The 16,755-nt window shown below is 39.8% G+C and overlaps 1 protein-coding gene across 2 annotated transcripts in view; it reads right to left on the bottom strand.

Annotated features, from left to right (window-relative positions):
- Positions 1-1,018: 1,018 nt before the first annotated feature.
- The window catches only part of GATD1 (glutamine amidotransferase class 1 domain containing 1), a 30,200-nt gene continuing 14,463 nt past the window's right edge, over positions 1,019-16,755 (bottom strand). For both annotated transcript variants that reach the window (XM_073604850.1, XM_073604851.1), the window contains 6 exons: positions 12,423-12,528; positions 11,126-11,233; positions 6,418-6,512; positions 5,495-5,588; positions 4,158-4,269; positions 1,019-1,881 (listed from right to left, as the gene is read on the bottom strand). In XM_073604850.1, the coding sequence (XP_073460951.1) occupies positions 1,875-1,881; positions 4,158-4,269; positions 5,495-5,588; positions 6,418-6,512; positions 11,126-11,233; positions 12,423-12,528 (522 nt within the window). In that variant the 3' untranslated portion in view covers positions 1,019-1,874. The remainder of the gene's footprint in view (positions 1,882-4,157; positions 4,270-5,494; positions 5,589-6,417; positions 6,513-11,125; positions 11,234-12,422; positions 12,529-16,755) is intronic.

The raw sequence follows: 16,755 nt of genomic DNA, 5'->3' as shown, positions 1-16,755 counted from the left end.
AGCATAAAGTAAATTAGGGTCTGGGTATGTCGGGGGACATTTTCAACAGGTTTATTTAATAAGGCGATACTCGCATTTTCAGTGATATTGACCATCGTGACAGAAAAAATAAGTGAGTGGACCCTTATCCAAAAGCGGCGAACCTTAGGACACGTCCACCACACATGTAATGGTGTACCTATTTGGTCACAACCCCTGAAGCATGCGGCTGAGGTTGTGTGCACCAGTTTTAGTAAATCTCCCCTAGTACTGTCACTTAAATCTATGCTTAGTATCTACCCCATACCCCACTCTATAAAAAAAGGTGTTTATGTCGCGGTTCGGTCCAATTTGGAAAATGTACCATAACCATCACCACTGAAAGCGAGGGAAAATCTCTTCAATATACACTGATAGGATAATAAAAACACAGTCTGCTTTTCTATGGCTCTGCAGTCCTGTTCTGGATACTAAGCAGCAATCCTCAACCTCAACCCAGAGGAACACTTGAAAAAAAAACTTTCAGGTCCTAGGAAACCTCTAATAATTACTATATCTACATCTCACAGCACATTATCATTAACAGTAGGTTGAAATATAAGAATAAATAAACAAAAATAAGGAATGTGGCATACCTAGCATATTTGACACCCAGGACTGCTCAATATAACAAAAATCTTTTATTAATAATGAGGTAAAAAAAAAAAAAGAGGAATGTCCAGAAAGGGAGGCAGACAGTGACAACCCGTTTACATTGGTAGTCCCGGAGAAGATCCTACTTAATCTGGTGGTCTTGTGTACTGCCCTGCTTACACTGAATGCCAACAGGAGAAGAAACCCCTTATATTGGTAGTCAGCGGTAGAAGGGATCCCTTCCATTGGTAATTGGAAAGAATGCATCTTGCATTGCTGGTCAGTAGATAAAAAGACAATGGGTGTGAGTGGTTACTTATCTGAGGAACCCCTAGGAACCTCTGGAGGAACCCTTTTTCAGAAATTAGGACAAATGCTACATCTTCCACTCTTTTGGGAGACACAATTTTATAAGGAGTGTATTTATTGAAATGTTTTAAATATACAGTACAATAGCTGCATTGAACTAAGAAGAGGGAAAATGGGAAGAAGTGTTTAAAAAGAGTCAATGGGGATTTAATAAAGGCAAACTGACTATGCATGTTTCAAGTGCTGTTGTATTAATTTTCTCCAGAGCTTAGTAAATGAGGTGAATCTTCACTTTGTGAAGAATACCACAAAGTGCAAGAATAAAAAAACAAAAAAACCCAGCATTTTGCTTGCACATGATTGGATGAGGCAAATCAGCAGAGCTTTACCACATTTACTAAGCTCTGGGGGAAATGATGGCACTTCCAAAGTACACAGTCTATTTGCCTTTAGTAAATCCACCCCAGTGTGTTGTTGTCAATTTAAGGGTAGTGAAATGAGGACTTTTTGCCACTTTTGGCGATGCCAATGAAATGTTAAAGACAAGAGTCGCTGGCTCATAAAAAAAAAAAAAAAAAAAAAAGGAGTGCAGACCAAAAAAGTAAAGGTGTGTGCCCATAGCAGACAATCAATCAATCTTCAGCACTCCGATAATGAAACATAAAGATTATTGATTGCTACAGGCCTTCATTGCAGTAAATTGGTGCTGTACATTAGAACAGTAGTCTGAACACTTCTCTGCGATCACAGTATGAGGCTGAATAGATTCACAGTCCACAGTACAGTTCATTCTTGCTGTGATCCAGATGCCTCCATTCTGTAGGTCCATGAGCACAATGCTGCAAGGATGGAATGGTTTTTCTCTCTATGATGCTGCTGGTCACATCAGACTTCAGTTCTTCCCACTGATTGTTCACTTGTGTTCAAATAATTATGAATTCTCTGCTGCAACCTCATTTCCTAAACACAAAGAAATGTAAAAAGCATTCATTTATTTTAGATAAACATTTAATGTAGTGTTACTATGTTCCATTTAGCAGTAGACTTTCTAGTCATACAGGAGACTGTGGTTCCTAAATATGATATTATAGTTGTGGTCTTCAACATTACAAATATTATTAATTCCTTCCTTTTCCTGTAATACTGTGTCCACAAAATACATTTGTTATGAGCACCCAATCAGTGCTACTTCCCTCCATCTTAAAAGGTTTTACCTCACCTTAGATTATTGTTGCTGTCATGTTGCCCCTTGAAAACAAGTGCTATTTGTCAATTTTTTTATTCAGTTTCTATGCTAAAGACAGAATACCTCTCCACCTGTTTTTTATTATTATTTTTTTGCCTCAGAAAAACAGAAACTGCAAAAAGACCTCATTTTAAATAAAGAAAATGGAGCTTTGTCTGTTTAATAATTGAATATTATGAGTAATGTAAGCTTATAGATGGATCCAAGCTACCTAAAACAAATACTGGTATGTTGATTCTGCTTAGTTATTGGCACTGGTTGTTTTTGAAAGTGCATCTTTAGGGACTGTCATCCTTATCTGTATTTAACTCCTTTCTGAGCCACTGGGCTTGATTTATTAAAGTAGTAGAGCATGCAATCTTTGCAAAGGGAACCTTCACTTCGCTTTGCAAACAATACTCAACCATGTGCAAGAAATATAATAAAAACAGGATTTTGCTTGCACATTATCTGGTGATGGAAGTCAGAAAAGCTTTATACCTCATTCACTCTGCTAAAACCTACCCATACACGGCTAGATTTCTCTAATTCAGTCCACCAGCTGAAAAAGAGATAATCAATGGATTCCTCCATTCACATCAAACAGCATGTATAGAAGAACCTACACTGTCGGCTATTGTATTCAAGAAGCCACAGCTGCTTGAATTCCAAAATAGTGACTGCATCAGGTTGGATGCATTCGGTTTTCATCCAACAATTTTACATCCTACTCCTTTTCTGTTGAGTATTGTCAAGCAAGGTGATGTCGGCAGGGCTACCCACAGCTGGAATTCTACCTAATTCAGCAGGGATCTAGCTTATACTCTTTTAGTAAATCAACCCCACTTGGACAAGAGTCTGCAGATCAGGTATGCCAACACTTATTGGGTCAGAGACACACTTTACTAAAATTGGAGAGTGCAAAATCTAGTGCAGCTCTGCATAGAAACTAAACAGTTCATAACTTCAGGTTGTTCAATTAAGCTTTGACACAAACCCCGCTACAACAAAAAAAACCTAGAAGCGGATTGGTTTCTATGCAGCTGCACCAGATTTTGCACTTTCCAGTTTTAGTAAATCAACCTCACTGTGTAGTAAAAAAAGGATCAGGCCAATAGCCTCATGTGATTGCAATTTTAAAAAACAAAAATTGACAATGGAAGCTTCCACGTGTGTGTGTGTATGCATGCATGCAGGTTGTTCATTTATAATGGTGATTTTTATTAAAAAAAAAAATCATATTTCCCATGAATAAACATATAAATATCAGTATTACTGAATCACATTATTCACAGTCTTTCCTTGGTGAATATCAGATGGTTTCTGGCAATCATGTCATTAGAGACTGCTGAAAGACATTTGTTCTCAGACAGAACCCATCTATAATGCCGTGTACACACGGGCGGACTTTTCGGCCGGACTGGTCCGACGGGATGAATCCGTCTGACAATCCAACCATGTGTGGGCTTCCTCGAACCTTCAGCTGACTTTTTCGGTCAAAAATCAGACGGGCTTTATATTTGGAACATGTTTCAAATCTTTCCAACGGACTCGACTCCGGTCGAAAAATCTGCTCGTTTGTATGCTAGTCCGATGGACGAAAACCGACGCTAGGGCAGCTATTGGCTACTGGCTATCAACTTCCTTATTTTAGTCCGGTCGTACGTCATCATGTACAAATCCGTCGGACTTTGGTGTGATCGTGTGTAGGCAAGTCCGTTTGTTCAAAAGTCCGTCGGAAGAACCTTTGCCGAAAAGTCCGCCCCGTGTGTACACGGCATTTGACTTACCAATAAGAAGATCAGCGGCCGTCATTTCTGCCCCATGTGCATATAGAACACATTATACATAAATATTTTAAACATCAGACACACAATGATTAAATGTATGATTAAATTACATGCATTTCTAAAGGACATTAAAAAGACTTTACTTATCTCAGCTTGATTACACAGAAAATATCAGCATATTGACATGAGCACAAAGACAAAGACAAAACGCTGGCACCCACCTTCCATTGCAGAGCAAGATCAAATTCTGAACAGCAGCCATTGTGGAATTATCATTTTGTCCCGTTATCAGATGTCTGTCCAGAACAACGTGAACAGCATCTGGCTCGCTTGCTGAATGCAGATAATCAGTCAGTTAAGATACTCAACAGAGATAATTTAAAGCAAACATCTAATTTGAACTATTCATTTATAGGCTTAGCACTTTAATGTCTAAGTATACTGGTAAAAGGTAATAGATCTTACTAAGATATAATCAAAAAATGTATGTACAGAGCTACGCTGATCCAATGATAAAGCATGCTCGGAAGCTGAATCAAATGCCAAATTGCACCCAATTACACATTCTAATGCTAGTCAATCCCAACGTTTTGGCTCAGCAGTAAAAGATTATCATGCAAATTACAGACCCAGCTTGCACTTAGAATAGGATACACTAAATTTTGCCAATGTGATCATACACCCATACTGCTAAATGTTTTCCAGCTACATGATCACATACATGCACCCATGCAGTCAATGTACAGCTCATCCAATCACACAATATTAATTGGTGTTGCATGTGTAAAAAGCATGTGTAAATGTGTATGTGTAAAGCAAAAGTTTCACTGTACTGTCTTCAACCCAAGCTGTGCATAAATTACTTTGTTATGCACCCCCAACACGCCATTTGGGTGATGGGAGCAAAGTGCAAAAGCTGAAGATTCTCTCCCTGCCCCAATGTGATGCTACTGGGTACCTAATTAACCAAGCACATGTCATGTGGAAGGAAAATGAGTGAGTCACATGTGCCCCATACCCAGAAGTACCAGGTATTTCTCTTTGGTAGCCAAATGTATCAGCAAGGGAGCAAACAAAAGCAGAGTATTTGTAGCTGGGGATGTATCAGTTAAGTGAACCTTCTGCTTTGCCATACATAAACAAAGAGTATGATCACTTTAAGCAGATCTTTTAGACCTCTGTCAATACCTGACCTGTGTAAGGGAGCACAGCTTTCAAGGGTGACATGCCATTATTAGAGACATACATCTGTATCATACAAACACTTACAACAGCTTGCATGTTCAATCCTGGGATTGTCTCATCTCCAGCCCATCATCCATTGGCCACTGGGACTACCATTTATATTTGGTGGCCATAAGAAATGTGCAAGGGCAGAAGAAAGTGAGCCAAGCATCAACCATGAAAACTGTTGTAGATATCTGCATAACAGGGCACCCACATTTTGATACCCCAATGATCTGAAGATAGCACAAGGTGCTTGTTCTATAGTTCTAAGAATATAAGGTGAGCCCACAGGTATACTATAATAAGCTTCAATGTGTGTTTCTATTCTTACCACTAAATGTTGCTCCAGCTTCTTTAGCAAAGTCTTCTAGGATAAGAGGCAGGCTGCCATAGTCAGGCTGACGGACCAGCTCGTATACAGAAGGCTGACGTCACAATATTAATAGACCGGGAGAGGAGAATAGGAGTAACATGCATAAAATTATATAGAATATTTAACAATATACATAAAAAGTTGTGAAAAACATGATGATGGGTGTCATGATCAAAGGTGTCTGAAGGTAATAGTGTTTCTAACAGATTGTGGGGCCGATTTACTAAAAATGGAGAGTGCAAAATCTGGTGCAGCTGTACATGGTAGCCAATCCGGTTCTTCACTTCAGCTTGTTCTATTAAGCTTTGATTAAAAAAAAAATGGAAGCTGATTGGTTTCTGTGCAGCGCTGCACCAGATTTTGCACTTTCCAGTTTTAGTAAATCAACCACTGTCTCTCATGAGGATTTACAGTGTTACTCAACTGCAATGTAGTGTGTGGAGGCTCTGCATTCGTATCCATGCACCTGTTCCTGCCTGCATGTCAAAATTTGACATGCGATCGTCTCTGTGCCGCCACTGCGTGTGCATCCACTTCAATGGGCTCTGCCTCCATGCAGCTCAGAGATGCTGCAAGCCAGCGGTTCTTCATAGCGGATGGGCTTAATCGCCCATCTGAATGAGCCCTTAGGATGTGCAGGACCCCAGATGTGCTGTTGAGCAAAGGTGTGTGAATCAAAAAACCTGCAGAAAAGAATTACAAATCCTTTGGCAGGTAAAACAGCACACATTTAGGAATTTCCTTTGCGTATTTAGCGGTGTGTTTGGAGACAAGCTATAACCCTTTTTTGTAAAATGTCATGAAGAAGACAATTAAGATAATTCAGAAAATGTTTGTTAAACTCAGCTTTTAAACATCATATAAAACATGTTTCAGGTTACCCCAGTAAGACTGTAGTCTTGAAATATCCAAGATTTATCCTCAGCGTTAGCACAACACAAGGCAGTCACACCATGACCCACGGCACAGACAGGTTCTATGGAAGAAAACCATAAATTAGCACTTACTGAAAAGCAGTTCTCTTTTAGCAGACAAGTATACCAACTGACATAAATTGTTTTCCCAACTCGGGCGCAGGATTTTCAAGCCCAGGAATTGCAGCACATGAATTTAAGGTATAATAAACTGTTTTCGCGTGTTAAAAAATTATCAGAGCTGAACAAATTATTTTATTAAATCCAAATAATGAATTTAGCACACAACAAGGTAATGCTTACTACCCCCTTAAACTAAACCCTTAAAGTGAACCATGCTATTTCTCTTGCTATGCATGCTAACAATGCCAGTTATCCTGTTGTAAGCTCTTTTCTCGCTCTCTCGTCACAGTTCTCTAGCAATACTTGGGCAGCAGCTGCAAAAAATCTGTGTAAACACTGAGTATACTTCAAAAGTCTAATTTGCAGTCTGCGTTCAATCTACGTAATCCCTCTTTTCTTGATTGGTTGCAAGTTGGGTTAAATTATATTAAAGCTTGTTTTTTTAAATAACAAACATGTCATACTTACCTGCTCTGTGCAGTGGTTTTGCACAGAGCAGCCCCGATCCTCTTCTGTTCACTCGCCGGTGCTCCTAGCTCCTCCTCCTCGAGCAGTGCCCCCCCCCAGAAAGACACTTTCACTGGGGGCACCGCTGCATGCTCGCTCCCAAGCCACTGCTCTATGCACCCATAAGACACAGAGACGAGACTTGGCCCTGCCCCCCCCTCCGCTCTCTCCTTATTGGCTCACTGGCTGTGATTGACTGGTCTCAGCCAATGAGGAGAGGGAGTCCAGGGACAGCTAAGTCTCATATGAACATAGCTGGATTGAAAGGGGGCTCAGGTGAGTATTAGAGGGGGAGGGGGCAGCACACAGAAGGTTCTTTACCTTCATGCACAGAATGCATGAAGGTTAAAAACCTTCAGCCTTTACAACCACTTTTAGCAAATAGAGGAAAGGAAGGATGAAGGAATACAAGTGAAAGTAGGTTTTCACAGTTGCTATCTAGGATTTCAAGAGAGCTGTGCAATGAGAAAGGGAGCAGTAAAAAGCTTACAAAAGCATCAATGCAAGGGTACTGTTAGATGGGATAACAAATGTAACTGCATAAGTCACTTTATCCTCACAGCTAAACATAACCTTTAAAATATAACAAAAGTCTACGGTCTCAGGACTCCCTGATGTTCAACTCTGGAACCTGACTTCTCAAGGTGTTAGATGGTACATGCTTGGATGAAAGGGGAGATTTGGGACTTTATATGAGGCATAGGACTCGTAGGTACAATGCCTCCATCCCTGTTTGACAATTCATTGAAGAGAGAGGTTTGGGACTTTATATGAAGCAGGCAGCTGGGGGGGGGGGGCATGATGCGAATTGTGTCTGACCAGTTCATTACATAACTGTAATTACAAAATTTCAATACAATGCACATAAAGAGTATAATGTATTCCATATATGATGTGTACAACCAAAACTTCATAATAATATAGCATAATAATATAGCATAATAATCCATAATAATAATGTCAGACACATAACCCATGCATCACACAATACATATATAAAAGTGCATGATTGTTACAACATATTTCAATAAAACAGTATTAATTATTATTAATTATAGATATATATCAAGCACCTGCTCCTGATGAGTGGCGGTCATCCATGAAACGCGTCAAGCTCTGTTGATGCCACTATCATGTTTACAGTCAGGATCATTCCATCAATTTTATTCTGTTTTATTGCAAAATATTGTAACAATCATGCATTTTTATATATGTAATGTTTGATACATGGGTTATTATTATTATGGATTATTATGCAATATTATTATGATGTTTTGGTTGTACACATCATATATGGAATACATTTTTATTCTATTGTACTCTTTATGTGCATTGTATTGAAATGTAGTAATTACAGTTATATAACGAACTGGTCAGACACAATTTGCATCATGGTCGCCCTCCCAGCTGCATGCTTCATACAAAGTCCCAAACCTCTCTCATCAAAGAAGGTACATGCGAAGACCTTGTTTTGTATTTTATATTTTTATGCTACAAAGTTGATCCTGCTCACTTGGAAGAGCCCTCAATCTCCTACAGTGGAAAAAAGTTGTCCCTTTACAAACTCAATTATGAGATAAGAAAGAATCCAGTCAAATTCAGATTAAATTTGGGCAAACTCAGTATGATGTGAAATCATGCTCTCATTATTCTGTTAGACTATAGTAAAATGTGGCATTTCAATATCCTATTGTGCCTTGTATAGGAAAAAAAGATGACATGGTAGGTAAGATTTGTTTGTTGTAGTATATTGTGTTGTATTTCTAAAGCATAAATAAAGGGGGCTAATGCCCTGTGCACAGGGTCAGACATTGATCCGACATTCCGACAACAAAATCCTAGGATTTTTTCCGACGGATGTTGGCTCAAACTTGTCTTGCATACACAAGGTCACACAAAGTTGTCGGAAAATCCAATCATTCTGAACGCGGTGACTTAAAACACGTACATCGGGACTATAAACGGGGCAATAGCCAATAGCTTTCATCTCTTTATTTATTCTGAGCATGCGTGGCACTTTGTGCGTTGGATTTGTGTACACACGATCAGAATTTCCGACAACGGATTTTTTTGTCGGAAAAGTTTATAGCCTGCTCTCAAACTTTGTGTGTCGGAAAATCCAATGGAAAATGTGTGATGGAGCCTACACACGGTCGGAATTTCCGACAACAAGGTCCTATCACACATTTTCCGTTGGAAAATCTGACCGTGTGTACAGGGCATTAGAGTTAAAATGTTATGGAATTTTATTTTATCGTGGTTAGTGGTTTATCGTCTACTCACTCTGACCATCCATTATACCGATACCGTTTTGCAGAGCAATGAAATGTCTAATGAACATAGAGTGAGAAGCTTTGCTTCTTCTCACACATATCAAACTATGTAATCCTTGTGGTTCTTCAAGTCTCAGTTTTGGATACGCAAGATGCTGCAACTTACGATGCATATGATTGTTACTGGAAATCTTATATTTATCTTTTTATACTGGTATAATTACCACTTATTGACTTTATGACACTACCTCTATACCTGTGCAGACAAAGACCGCTGTTTTTGTATTTTTCCTGAACTGCTCAGTAAAAAGTGATTATACAAACAAATTCATTTTGTTCATTTTCCAAAAAAATTTGGACAAAAAAATGACTACTTCAAAAAAACTCACCATACTTCTTACTAAATACTTTGGATTGTCTACTTTCCAAAAACGGGTCATTTGGGGGATATCTGTACTGTCCTGACATTTAGGGTCTCAAGAAATGATAGGCCATCAGTACATCAAGACTAATCGATTTTCAAATACGTTTATATATCATAGACTGAAGACTCTATAACTTTCACACAGTCAAAATAATAAAATGGTGGATTTGGGTTATTTTTACCAAATAAATGTAGCAGAAAACATTTTGGCCTAAATTTATTAAATAAAGATTTGCACAATTTTATAAAAGAAACAACAATTTTTCTCAAAAATTTCTGACTTTTTTTGTTTATATAGCAAAAAAATCCCAGTGATGATTAAATGCCACCAAAAGAAAGCTCTATCCGTCTCATAAAAATGATAACAATTTTATTCGGGTACAGTGTTGCATGCCTGAGTAATTATCATTCAATGTGTGACATTGCTGAAAACTGGCCTGGCCTGGAAGGGGGTGAAAGTGTCTGGACTTGAAGTGGTTAAATCTCTTGAACAGGACAAGTAATTAAAAAAAGTAAAAAAAAAATAAATAAATAGAAGGACAGGAGTTTTGACCCTTTCCTATTTTATCTATAGTGAATAAAAGGTTTGGCTTTAGTTGTATACTTTAACACAGTGTTTCTCCACCTTTTTTTTAGTCAATGCACAATCTGAAGGCATACCATTCTAAAAACTAGACTAATGCCGTGTACACAAAAGCAGAATTTCCGACAGAAAGAGTCCGATGGGAGCTTTTCATCGTATATTTCGACCGTGTGTATGCCCTATCGGACTTTTTCTGTCGAAAATTCAGACGGATTTAGATAGAGAACATGTTCTATATTTTTCCGACGGAACAAATTACTATCGGAAAAAATGCTTGTCTGTATGCTGTTCCGACGCACCAAAAACGATGCATGCTCTGAAGCAAGTACGAGACGGAAGCTATTGGCTACTGAACTTCCGTTTTCTAGTCCCGTTTATGTCACGGCGTTCTGGACGGTCGGAATTTGGTGTGACCGTGTGTATGCAAGACAGCTTGAGCGGAATTCCGTCGTAAAAACCTTCAGAGTTTATTCCGACTGCAAAACCGGTAGTGTGTACAGGGCATAATAGTTTTACAAATTGCAGCAGCATCCACACATGTAGGACACCGAACGTTAAAGGCGAGTTATTCTTCCTAAGCAAATACACCTTTGCACACAAAATATTGCCTGAACCAGGTACTATAACCCCCACCCCTTTTCTCTCAACTGTGTGCCAGTACAAAGATAGATAGACAGACAGACAGACAGACAGAGTAAAGACAAATCAACAATTGATTTGTTATACTTTTCTATATGCAATGTTATACCTTCCCTCCCAACTTACTCTTCTCTGCTTTGAAGTGCTGCAAAATTCTAGCCAGATAGCCACTGTTTGCCAAGTCAGTCATAGCCCCGGGGCAATGTGGGATTAACAGTGCATGATAACGAGAACCTAATAAGGAAACAAAATGAATTTGGATCAAAATGATTTCTTTTTCAAAAGATGAGCATTAAGCAGTCCATACACAGAGCAAATTTCTTTCCTGTAACCACCGTGTTGACAGGGGAATCCCTCCTACCGAGCCATTGTATTCTCCCAGCGGGGGAAGCTGTCCCCACTGAGTGAAGACAGTGATTATTGCTAGCGGCTATACTAGCTGCTAGTGATAATCGCATACAAAATCCTGCAGGCTTGTTGTACCCAAGTTGATCGATCAACTTGGTACATTCAACCTGCCCATACATTTTTTGAATCTCGGCCAGTTTCTGTTGAACTGGCCGAGATTCTACCAATATGGCCACCCTTAGGTTTCACCCATACTGGTCAGAAAGCATTGGTTGTTAAAGTGCAGTGATAAGGTGTCCTAGGAGGAAGTTAGGAAGGAGGTATTCATAAACTTCTGTATGCAGGAGCCAATGTGTGCTCAGCCACAGTGCACCACATGTTACATATGGTGCGTGGATGCGGCAAACTGCACTCCAGTGTGGGTGGATAAAGGGGCCTTGTAATAGTATATCTATGCATGTTTGGAGGGAGGGCATTTTAGCACTCTTCTGGTAACCGCATCAGTTCATCCCTTACCTGAATCATTTCTTATTTTTAGCGGCTGCTGATTTAGATGCTCTGAGTGGGTAGAGTACATTTATACAGTTTACAAAGTAGGAAAGCCTGTGACTGGGGGAAAATGTTGGCCTTTTAGTGGCTCATTTCAATATTTCTGGCCAATGTTCAAGTGCTACATTACGGTCCCTGCTGAAGCCAATTAAAAATTAACAGTGCAATATCAAAATTAAAAAGTAAATGGCCAAGCTTGCCATGTTCTTTTATCCATTATTGTATTGATTCAAGCCAATGCTCTTAAAATAATGACAAGTGATGTCTTACATCTCAGAGCCATTTCCTTTGCATAACCACTTTACCAGTGAAATGTTACTGGCTGTGTATGGTTTGTACAACATCTGCTAAAGATTGGGGGACTTATAAAATCTGTTTCAGTAACAATACAGTTGAGCTTCTTTTCTCTTTATTTTTTCAAAGATTCCAATGTAATAAAGTGCTATATTTTACTTGGTTCAGTTTTCAGAAACTGTTCTGTGTATATTCATTGTATAGAGTTATCTCAGCCCATTATACTTCTAACCATCTATAGATTCCAGTTTTGCTGGGTTGGCATACGGCTTCAACTGAAACTCCTGGAACCATCTTGTGTCCGATTCATTGATTCCCAAAAAGTCCAGTGCCTTTCCCTGTAAAGGAAATCACAATTATGGATGATTGTAATCGCATCCTCATTTTAGAAAAAACGTTTTAATTATAATAAATAATCATAACAAGAATAAATCAAAGTATTTTATAGATTTCTTCTGCTGTATCCTACCATACTTTATAGCCTGAAAAAAAAAAAAAAAAACACATAGATAAAATTAAAAAAAAAAGACCCCCACACACCCCTCCCCACCTCTGTAACAAAAGCACTCATCTTTTAGCTGTGTGACCTGCTCAGAGCCTTCATATCAGGTGCACAATGCCAGCAAAATTCCAACCAACAGCATTGGTATATACACATTGTGGTAATGGGAAAGTGTCACAGAGAATAATGACAGTCAAAACGGACAAAATCTGGTGATATATATTTTGTGTGAAGTTTAAAGCGGGGGTCTCCAACCTGTCAGACACTGGGCCGTACAGCCACCGGGAATAGAGAGGCTTACAGTGGGGACGGAAAGTATTCAGACCCCCTTAAATTTTTCACTCTTTGTTATATTGCAGCCATTTGCTAAAATCATTTAAGTTCATTTTTTTCCTCATTAATGTACACACAGCACCCCATATTGACAGAAAAACACAGAATTGTTGACATTTTTGGAGATTTATTAAAAAAGAAAAACGGAAATATCACATGGTCCTAAGTATTCAGACCCTTTGCTGTGACACTCATATAGTTAACTCATTTGCTATCCATTTCTTCTAATCATCCTTGAGATGGTTCTACACCTTCATTTGAGTCCAGCTGTGTTTGATTATACTGATTGGACTTGATTAGGAAAGCCACACACCTGTCTATATAAGACCTTACAGCTCACAGTGCATGTCAGAGCAAATGAGAATCATGAGGTCAAACTGCCTGAAGAGCTCAGAGACAGAATTGTGGCAAGGCACAGATCTGGCCAAGGTTACAAAAAAAAATTCTGCTGCACTTAAGGTTCCTAAGAGCACAGTGGCCTCCATAATCCTTAAATGGAAGATGTTTGGGACGACCAGAACCCTTCCTAGAGCTAGCCGTCCGGCCAAACTGAGCTATTGGGGGAGAAGAGCCTTGGTGAGAGAGGTAAAGAAGAACCCAAAGATCACTGTGGCTGAGCTCCAGAGATGCAGTTGGGAGATGGGAGAAAGTTGTAGAAAGTCAACCATCACTGCAGCCCTCCACCAGTTGGGGCTTTATGGCAGAGTGGCCCAATGGAAGCCTCTCCTCAGTGCAAGACACATGAAAGCCCGCATGGAGTTTGCTAAAAAACACCTGAAGGTCTCCAAGATGGTGAGAAATAAGATTCTCTGGTCTGATGAGACCAAGATAGAACTTTTTGGCCTTAATTCTAAACGGTATGTGTGGAGAAAACCAGGCACTGCTCATCACCTGTCCAATACAGTCCCAACAGTGAAGCATGGTGGTGGCAGCATCATGCTGTGGGGGTGTTTTTCAGCTGCAGGGACAGAACGACTGCTTGCAATCGAGGGAAAGATGAATGTGGCCAAGTACAGGGATATCCTGGATGAAAACCTTCTCCAGAGTGCTCAGGACCTCAGGCTGGGCCGAAGGTTTACCTTCCAACAAGGCAATGACCCTGTCTTAAACCCAATTGAGCATCTCTGGAGAGGCCTAAAAATGGCTGTCCACCAACGTTTACCTGACAGAACTTGAGAGGATCTGCAAGGAGGAATAGCAGAGGATCCCCAAATCCAAGTGTGAAAAACTTGTTGCATCTTTCTCAAAAAGACTAATGGCTGTATTAGATCAAAAGGGTGCTACTAAATACTGAGCAAAGGGTCTGAATACTTAGGACCATGTGATATTTCAGTTTTTCTTTTTTAATAAATCTGCAAAAATGTCAACAATTCTGTGTTTTTCTGTCAATATGGGGTGCTGTGTGTATATTAATGAGGAAAAAATGAACTTAAATGATTTTAGCAAATGGCTGCAATATAACAAAGAGTGAAAAATTTAAGGGGGTCTGAATACTTTCCGTCCCCACTGTACCTAGCAGCTCTCGCATGCCAGATTCTGTGAGCCAGGTTGCCTCCTGTGAGGTCAGTGGTGCATTAGATTCTCATAGGAAGGGAACCCTACTGTCAACTGCTCATGCACCAATTGTAGGTTTCCTACTCTTTGAAAATCGAATGCCGGACCCTGCTGATCTGGCTGACGCAGTAGCACTGGGGAGAGGCTGCATAGTCATATGTAGACATAGAGAAGTGTCACTCACTGCACAGAGAAAACCCTGACAAGCTGCATCTGGTGGCAGGCTACAGTGGCAAGTGACATGCTGCATCTAGTGGCAGGCTACAGTGGCAAGTGACATGCTGCATCTGGTGGCAGGCTACAGTGACAAGCTGCATCTCTTGGAAGGCTTTATAATGGCAAGCGACAAGTAAGCTGTATTTAGTGGCAGGCTTTACAGTGGTAGGTGACAAGCTGCATCTGGTGGCAGGCTTTTTTTTTAAATCCATGCATCTTTATTTCCATTGTACAACTAAAACATTAAACGTGTTTTAAGTGACTATACAGAAGTCTTACAATTTTAGCAATTACAAGTGATTTAAATTTTGTAGCCTCCACTTTAAAATTTAATGGAAAGTATTTTTTTTCTGGTTGCAAAAATGTGCTATATATCTGGAAAGAGACAAAAAAGGGTGATTTTCATCAAGTCTTCAAGATAATATCGCCCCTTACTTAAAAAGAGTCCCAAGGCAGACCTAGATAAAGTCAGACAGCTATACAAAAACCCTTGTCAAACAGTCAACACTGGAGGATAGGCATTATACAAAACAGGAGCCTGCAATAAGGCAAGGTGTTTTAACCCTTAAGGGTAACAAGAACTTTGGCATATTCAGCCTCTTTTGCGAAAACACTACATTTTAATAGACAGGTGCCCTTGAGAAGACCATGGTGGAGTTGGTGATATCGCTAGATTTCCCAGGATGGATATGCTGTTGGCAGTTCGGCAGAAAAAATGGTCATCTCTGCTGTGCAGGCAATACTATAGGATATAAATAGGCTGAACACATGCCACTTAGTCCAACATGTAAAAAAACAGAACAAAAACATAGATAATGAATAGTCAATGCTTCAAGCCAGGCATGTCCAAAGTCCGGCCCGCGGGCCGCAATTTGTTTAATGTGGGCCCCCCCTGTAATTTGGATATAGATTATACCTTATTTAACCGTATTTATTGGCACTGCCCCTGAGGGGACAGGGAGGGGGCGGGACCAGCGCTGTCAGATTACATACAGGAGAATCTCCTGTTTACCTGGCGGCGTCTGTAATAGGAAGTCCCATCTCCTGGGCTGCCACTGGACAACTGTTCTGTCTATTATAGGAGGCAGGACTTTGTATTAAAGAGGCCGCCGAGTAAACAAGGAGATTCTCCTGTATGTAATCTGTTGGCGCTCGTCCCGCCCCCCTCCCTGTCTCCTCCAGAGCTGCAGATGGGCATCGACCAGGCTGCACTGATAGCAATGGTAAGGCTGCATTCCTGGCAATGGTAAGGCTGCATTCAAGGCAATGGTAAGGCTGCATTCAAGGCAATGGTAAGGCTGCATTCAAGACAATGGTAAGGCTGCATTCAAGACAATGGTAAGGCTGCATTCAAGACAATGGTAAGGTTGCATTCATGGCAATGGTAAGGTTGCATTGATTGCAATGGTGAGGCTGCATTAATGGCAAAGGTGAGGCTGCACATGGGCACTGACTCTTATTTTGCTTCACAGTTCTTTATTTAAAATTTTATTTTTTTTCTGAAACTTCCCTCTTAAAGTGAAGGTGTGTGTTATATGCCTGTGCGCGTTAAACGCTGATAAATACAGTATATCCAAATAACACGCCTGAGCTCATCCTTAGTCCTGAGCAGCGCTCTGGGATTCATTGGGGCCACAAAAGATATATGTAGTTGTGCTTATAAGTTTACATACCCTGGCAGAATTTATGATTTCTTGGCCAATTTTTTAGAGAATATGAATGATAATACAAAAATTTTTTTCACTCATGGTTAGTGTTTGGCTTAAGCCATTTATTATCAATCAACTGTGTTTACTCTTTTTAAATCATAATCACAACAGAAACTACCCAAATTACCCTGATCAAAAGTTTAAAAACCCCAGTTCTTAATACCATGTATTGCCCCCTTTAACATTAATGACAGCTTGAAGTCGTTTGTGGTATTTGTGGATGAGGCTCCTTATCTTCTCACATGGTAAAG

Source organism: Aquarana catesbeiana, linkage group LG11 (assembly GCF_042186555.1).
Source record: "Aquarana catesbeiana isolate 2022-GZ linkage group LG11, ASM4218655v1, whole genome shotgun sequence".
Lineage (NCBI taxonomy): Eukaryota > Metazoa > Chordata > Amphibia > Anura > Ranidae > Aquarana > Aquarana catesbeiana.
The sequence above is the reverse complement of the archived record's forward strand: the minus strand, read 5'-3'. Positions and strand labels throughout refer to the sequence as shown.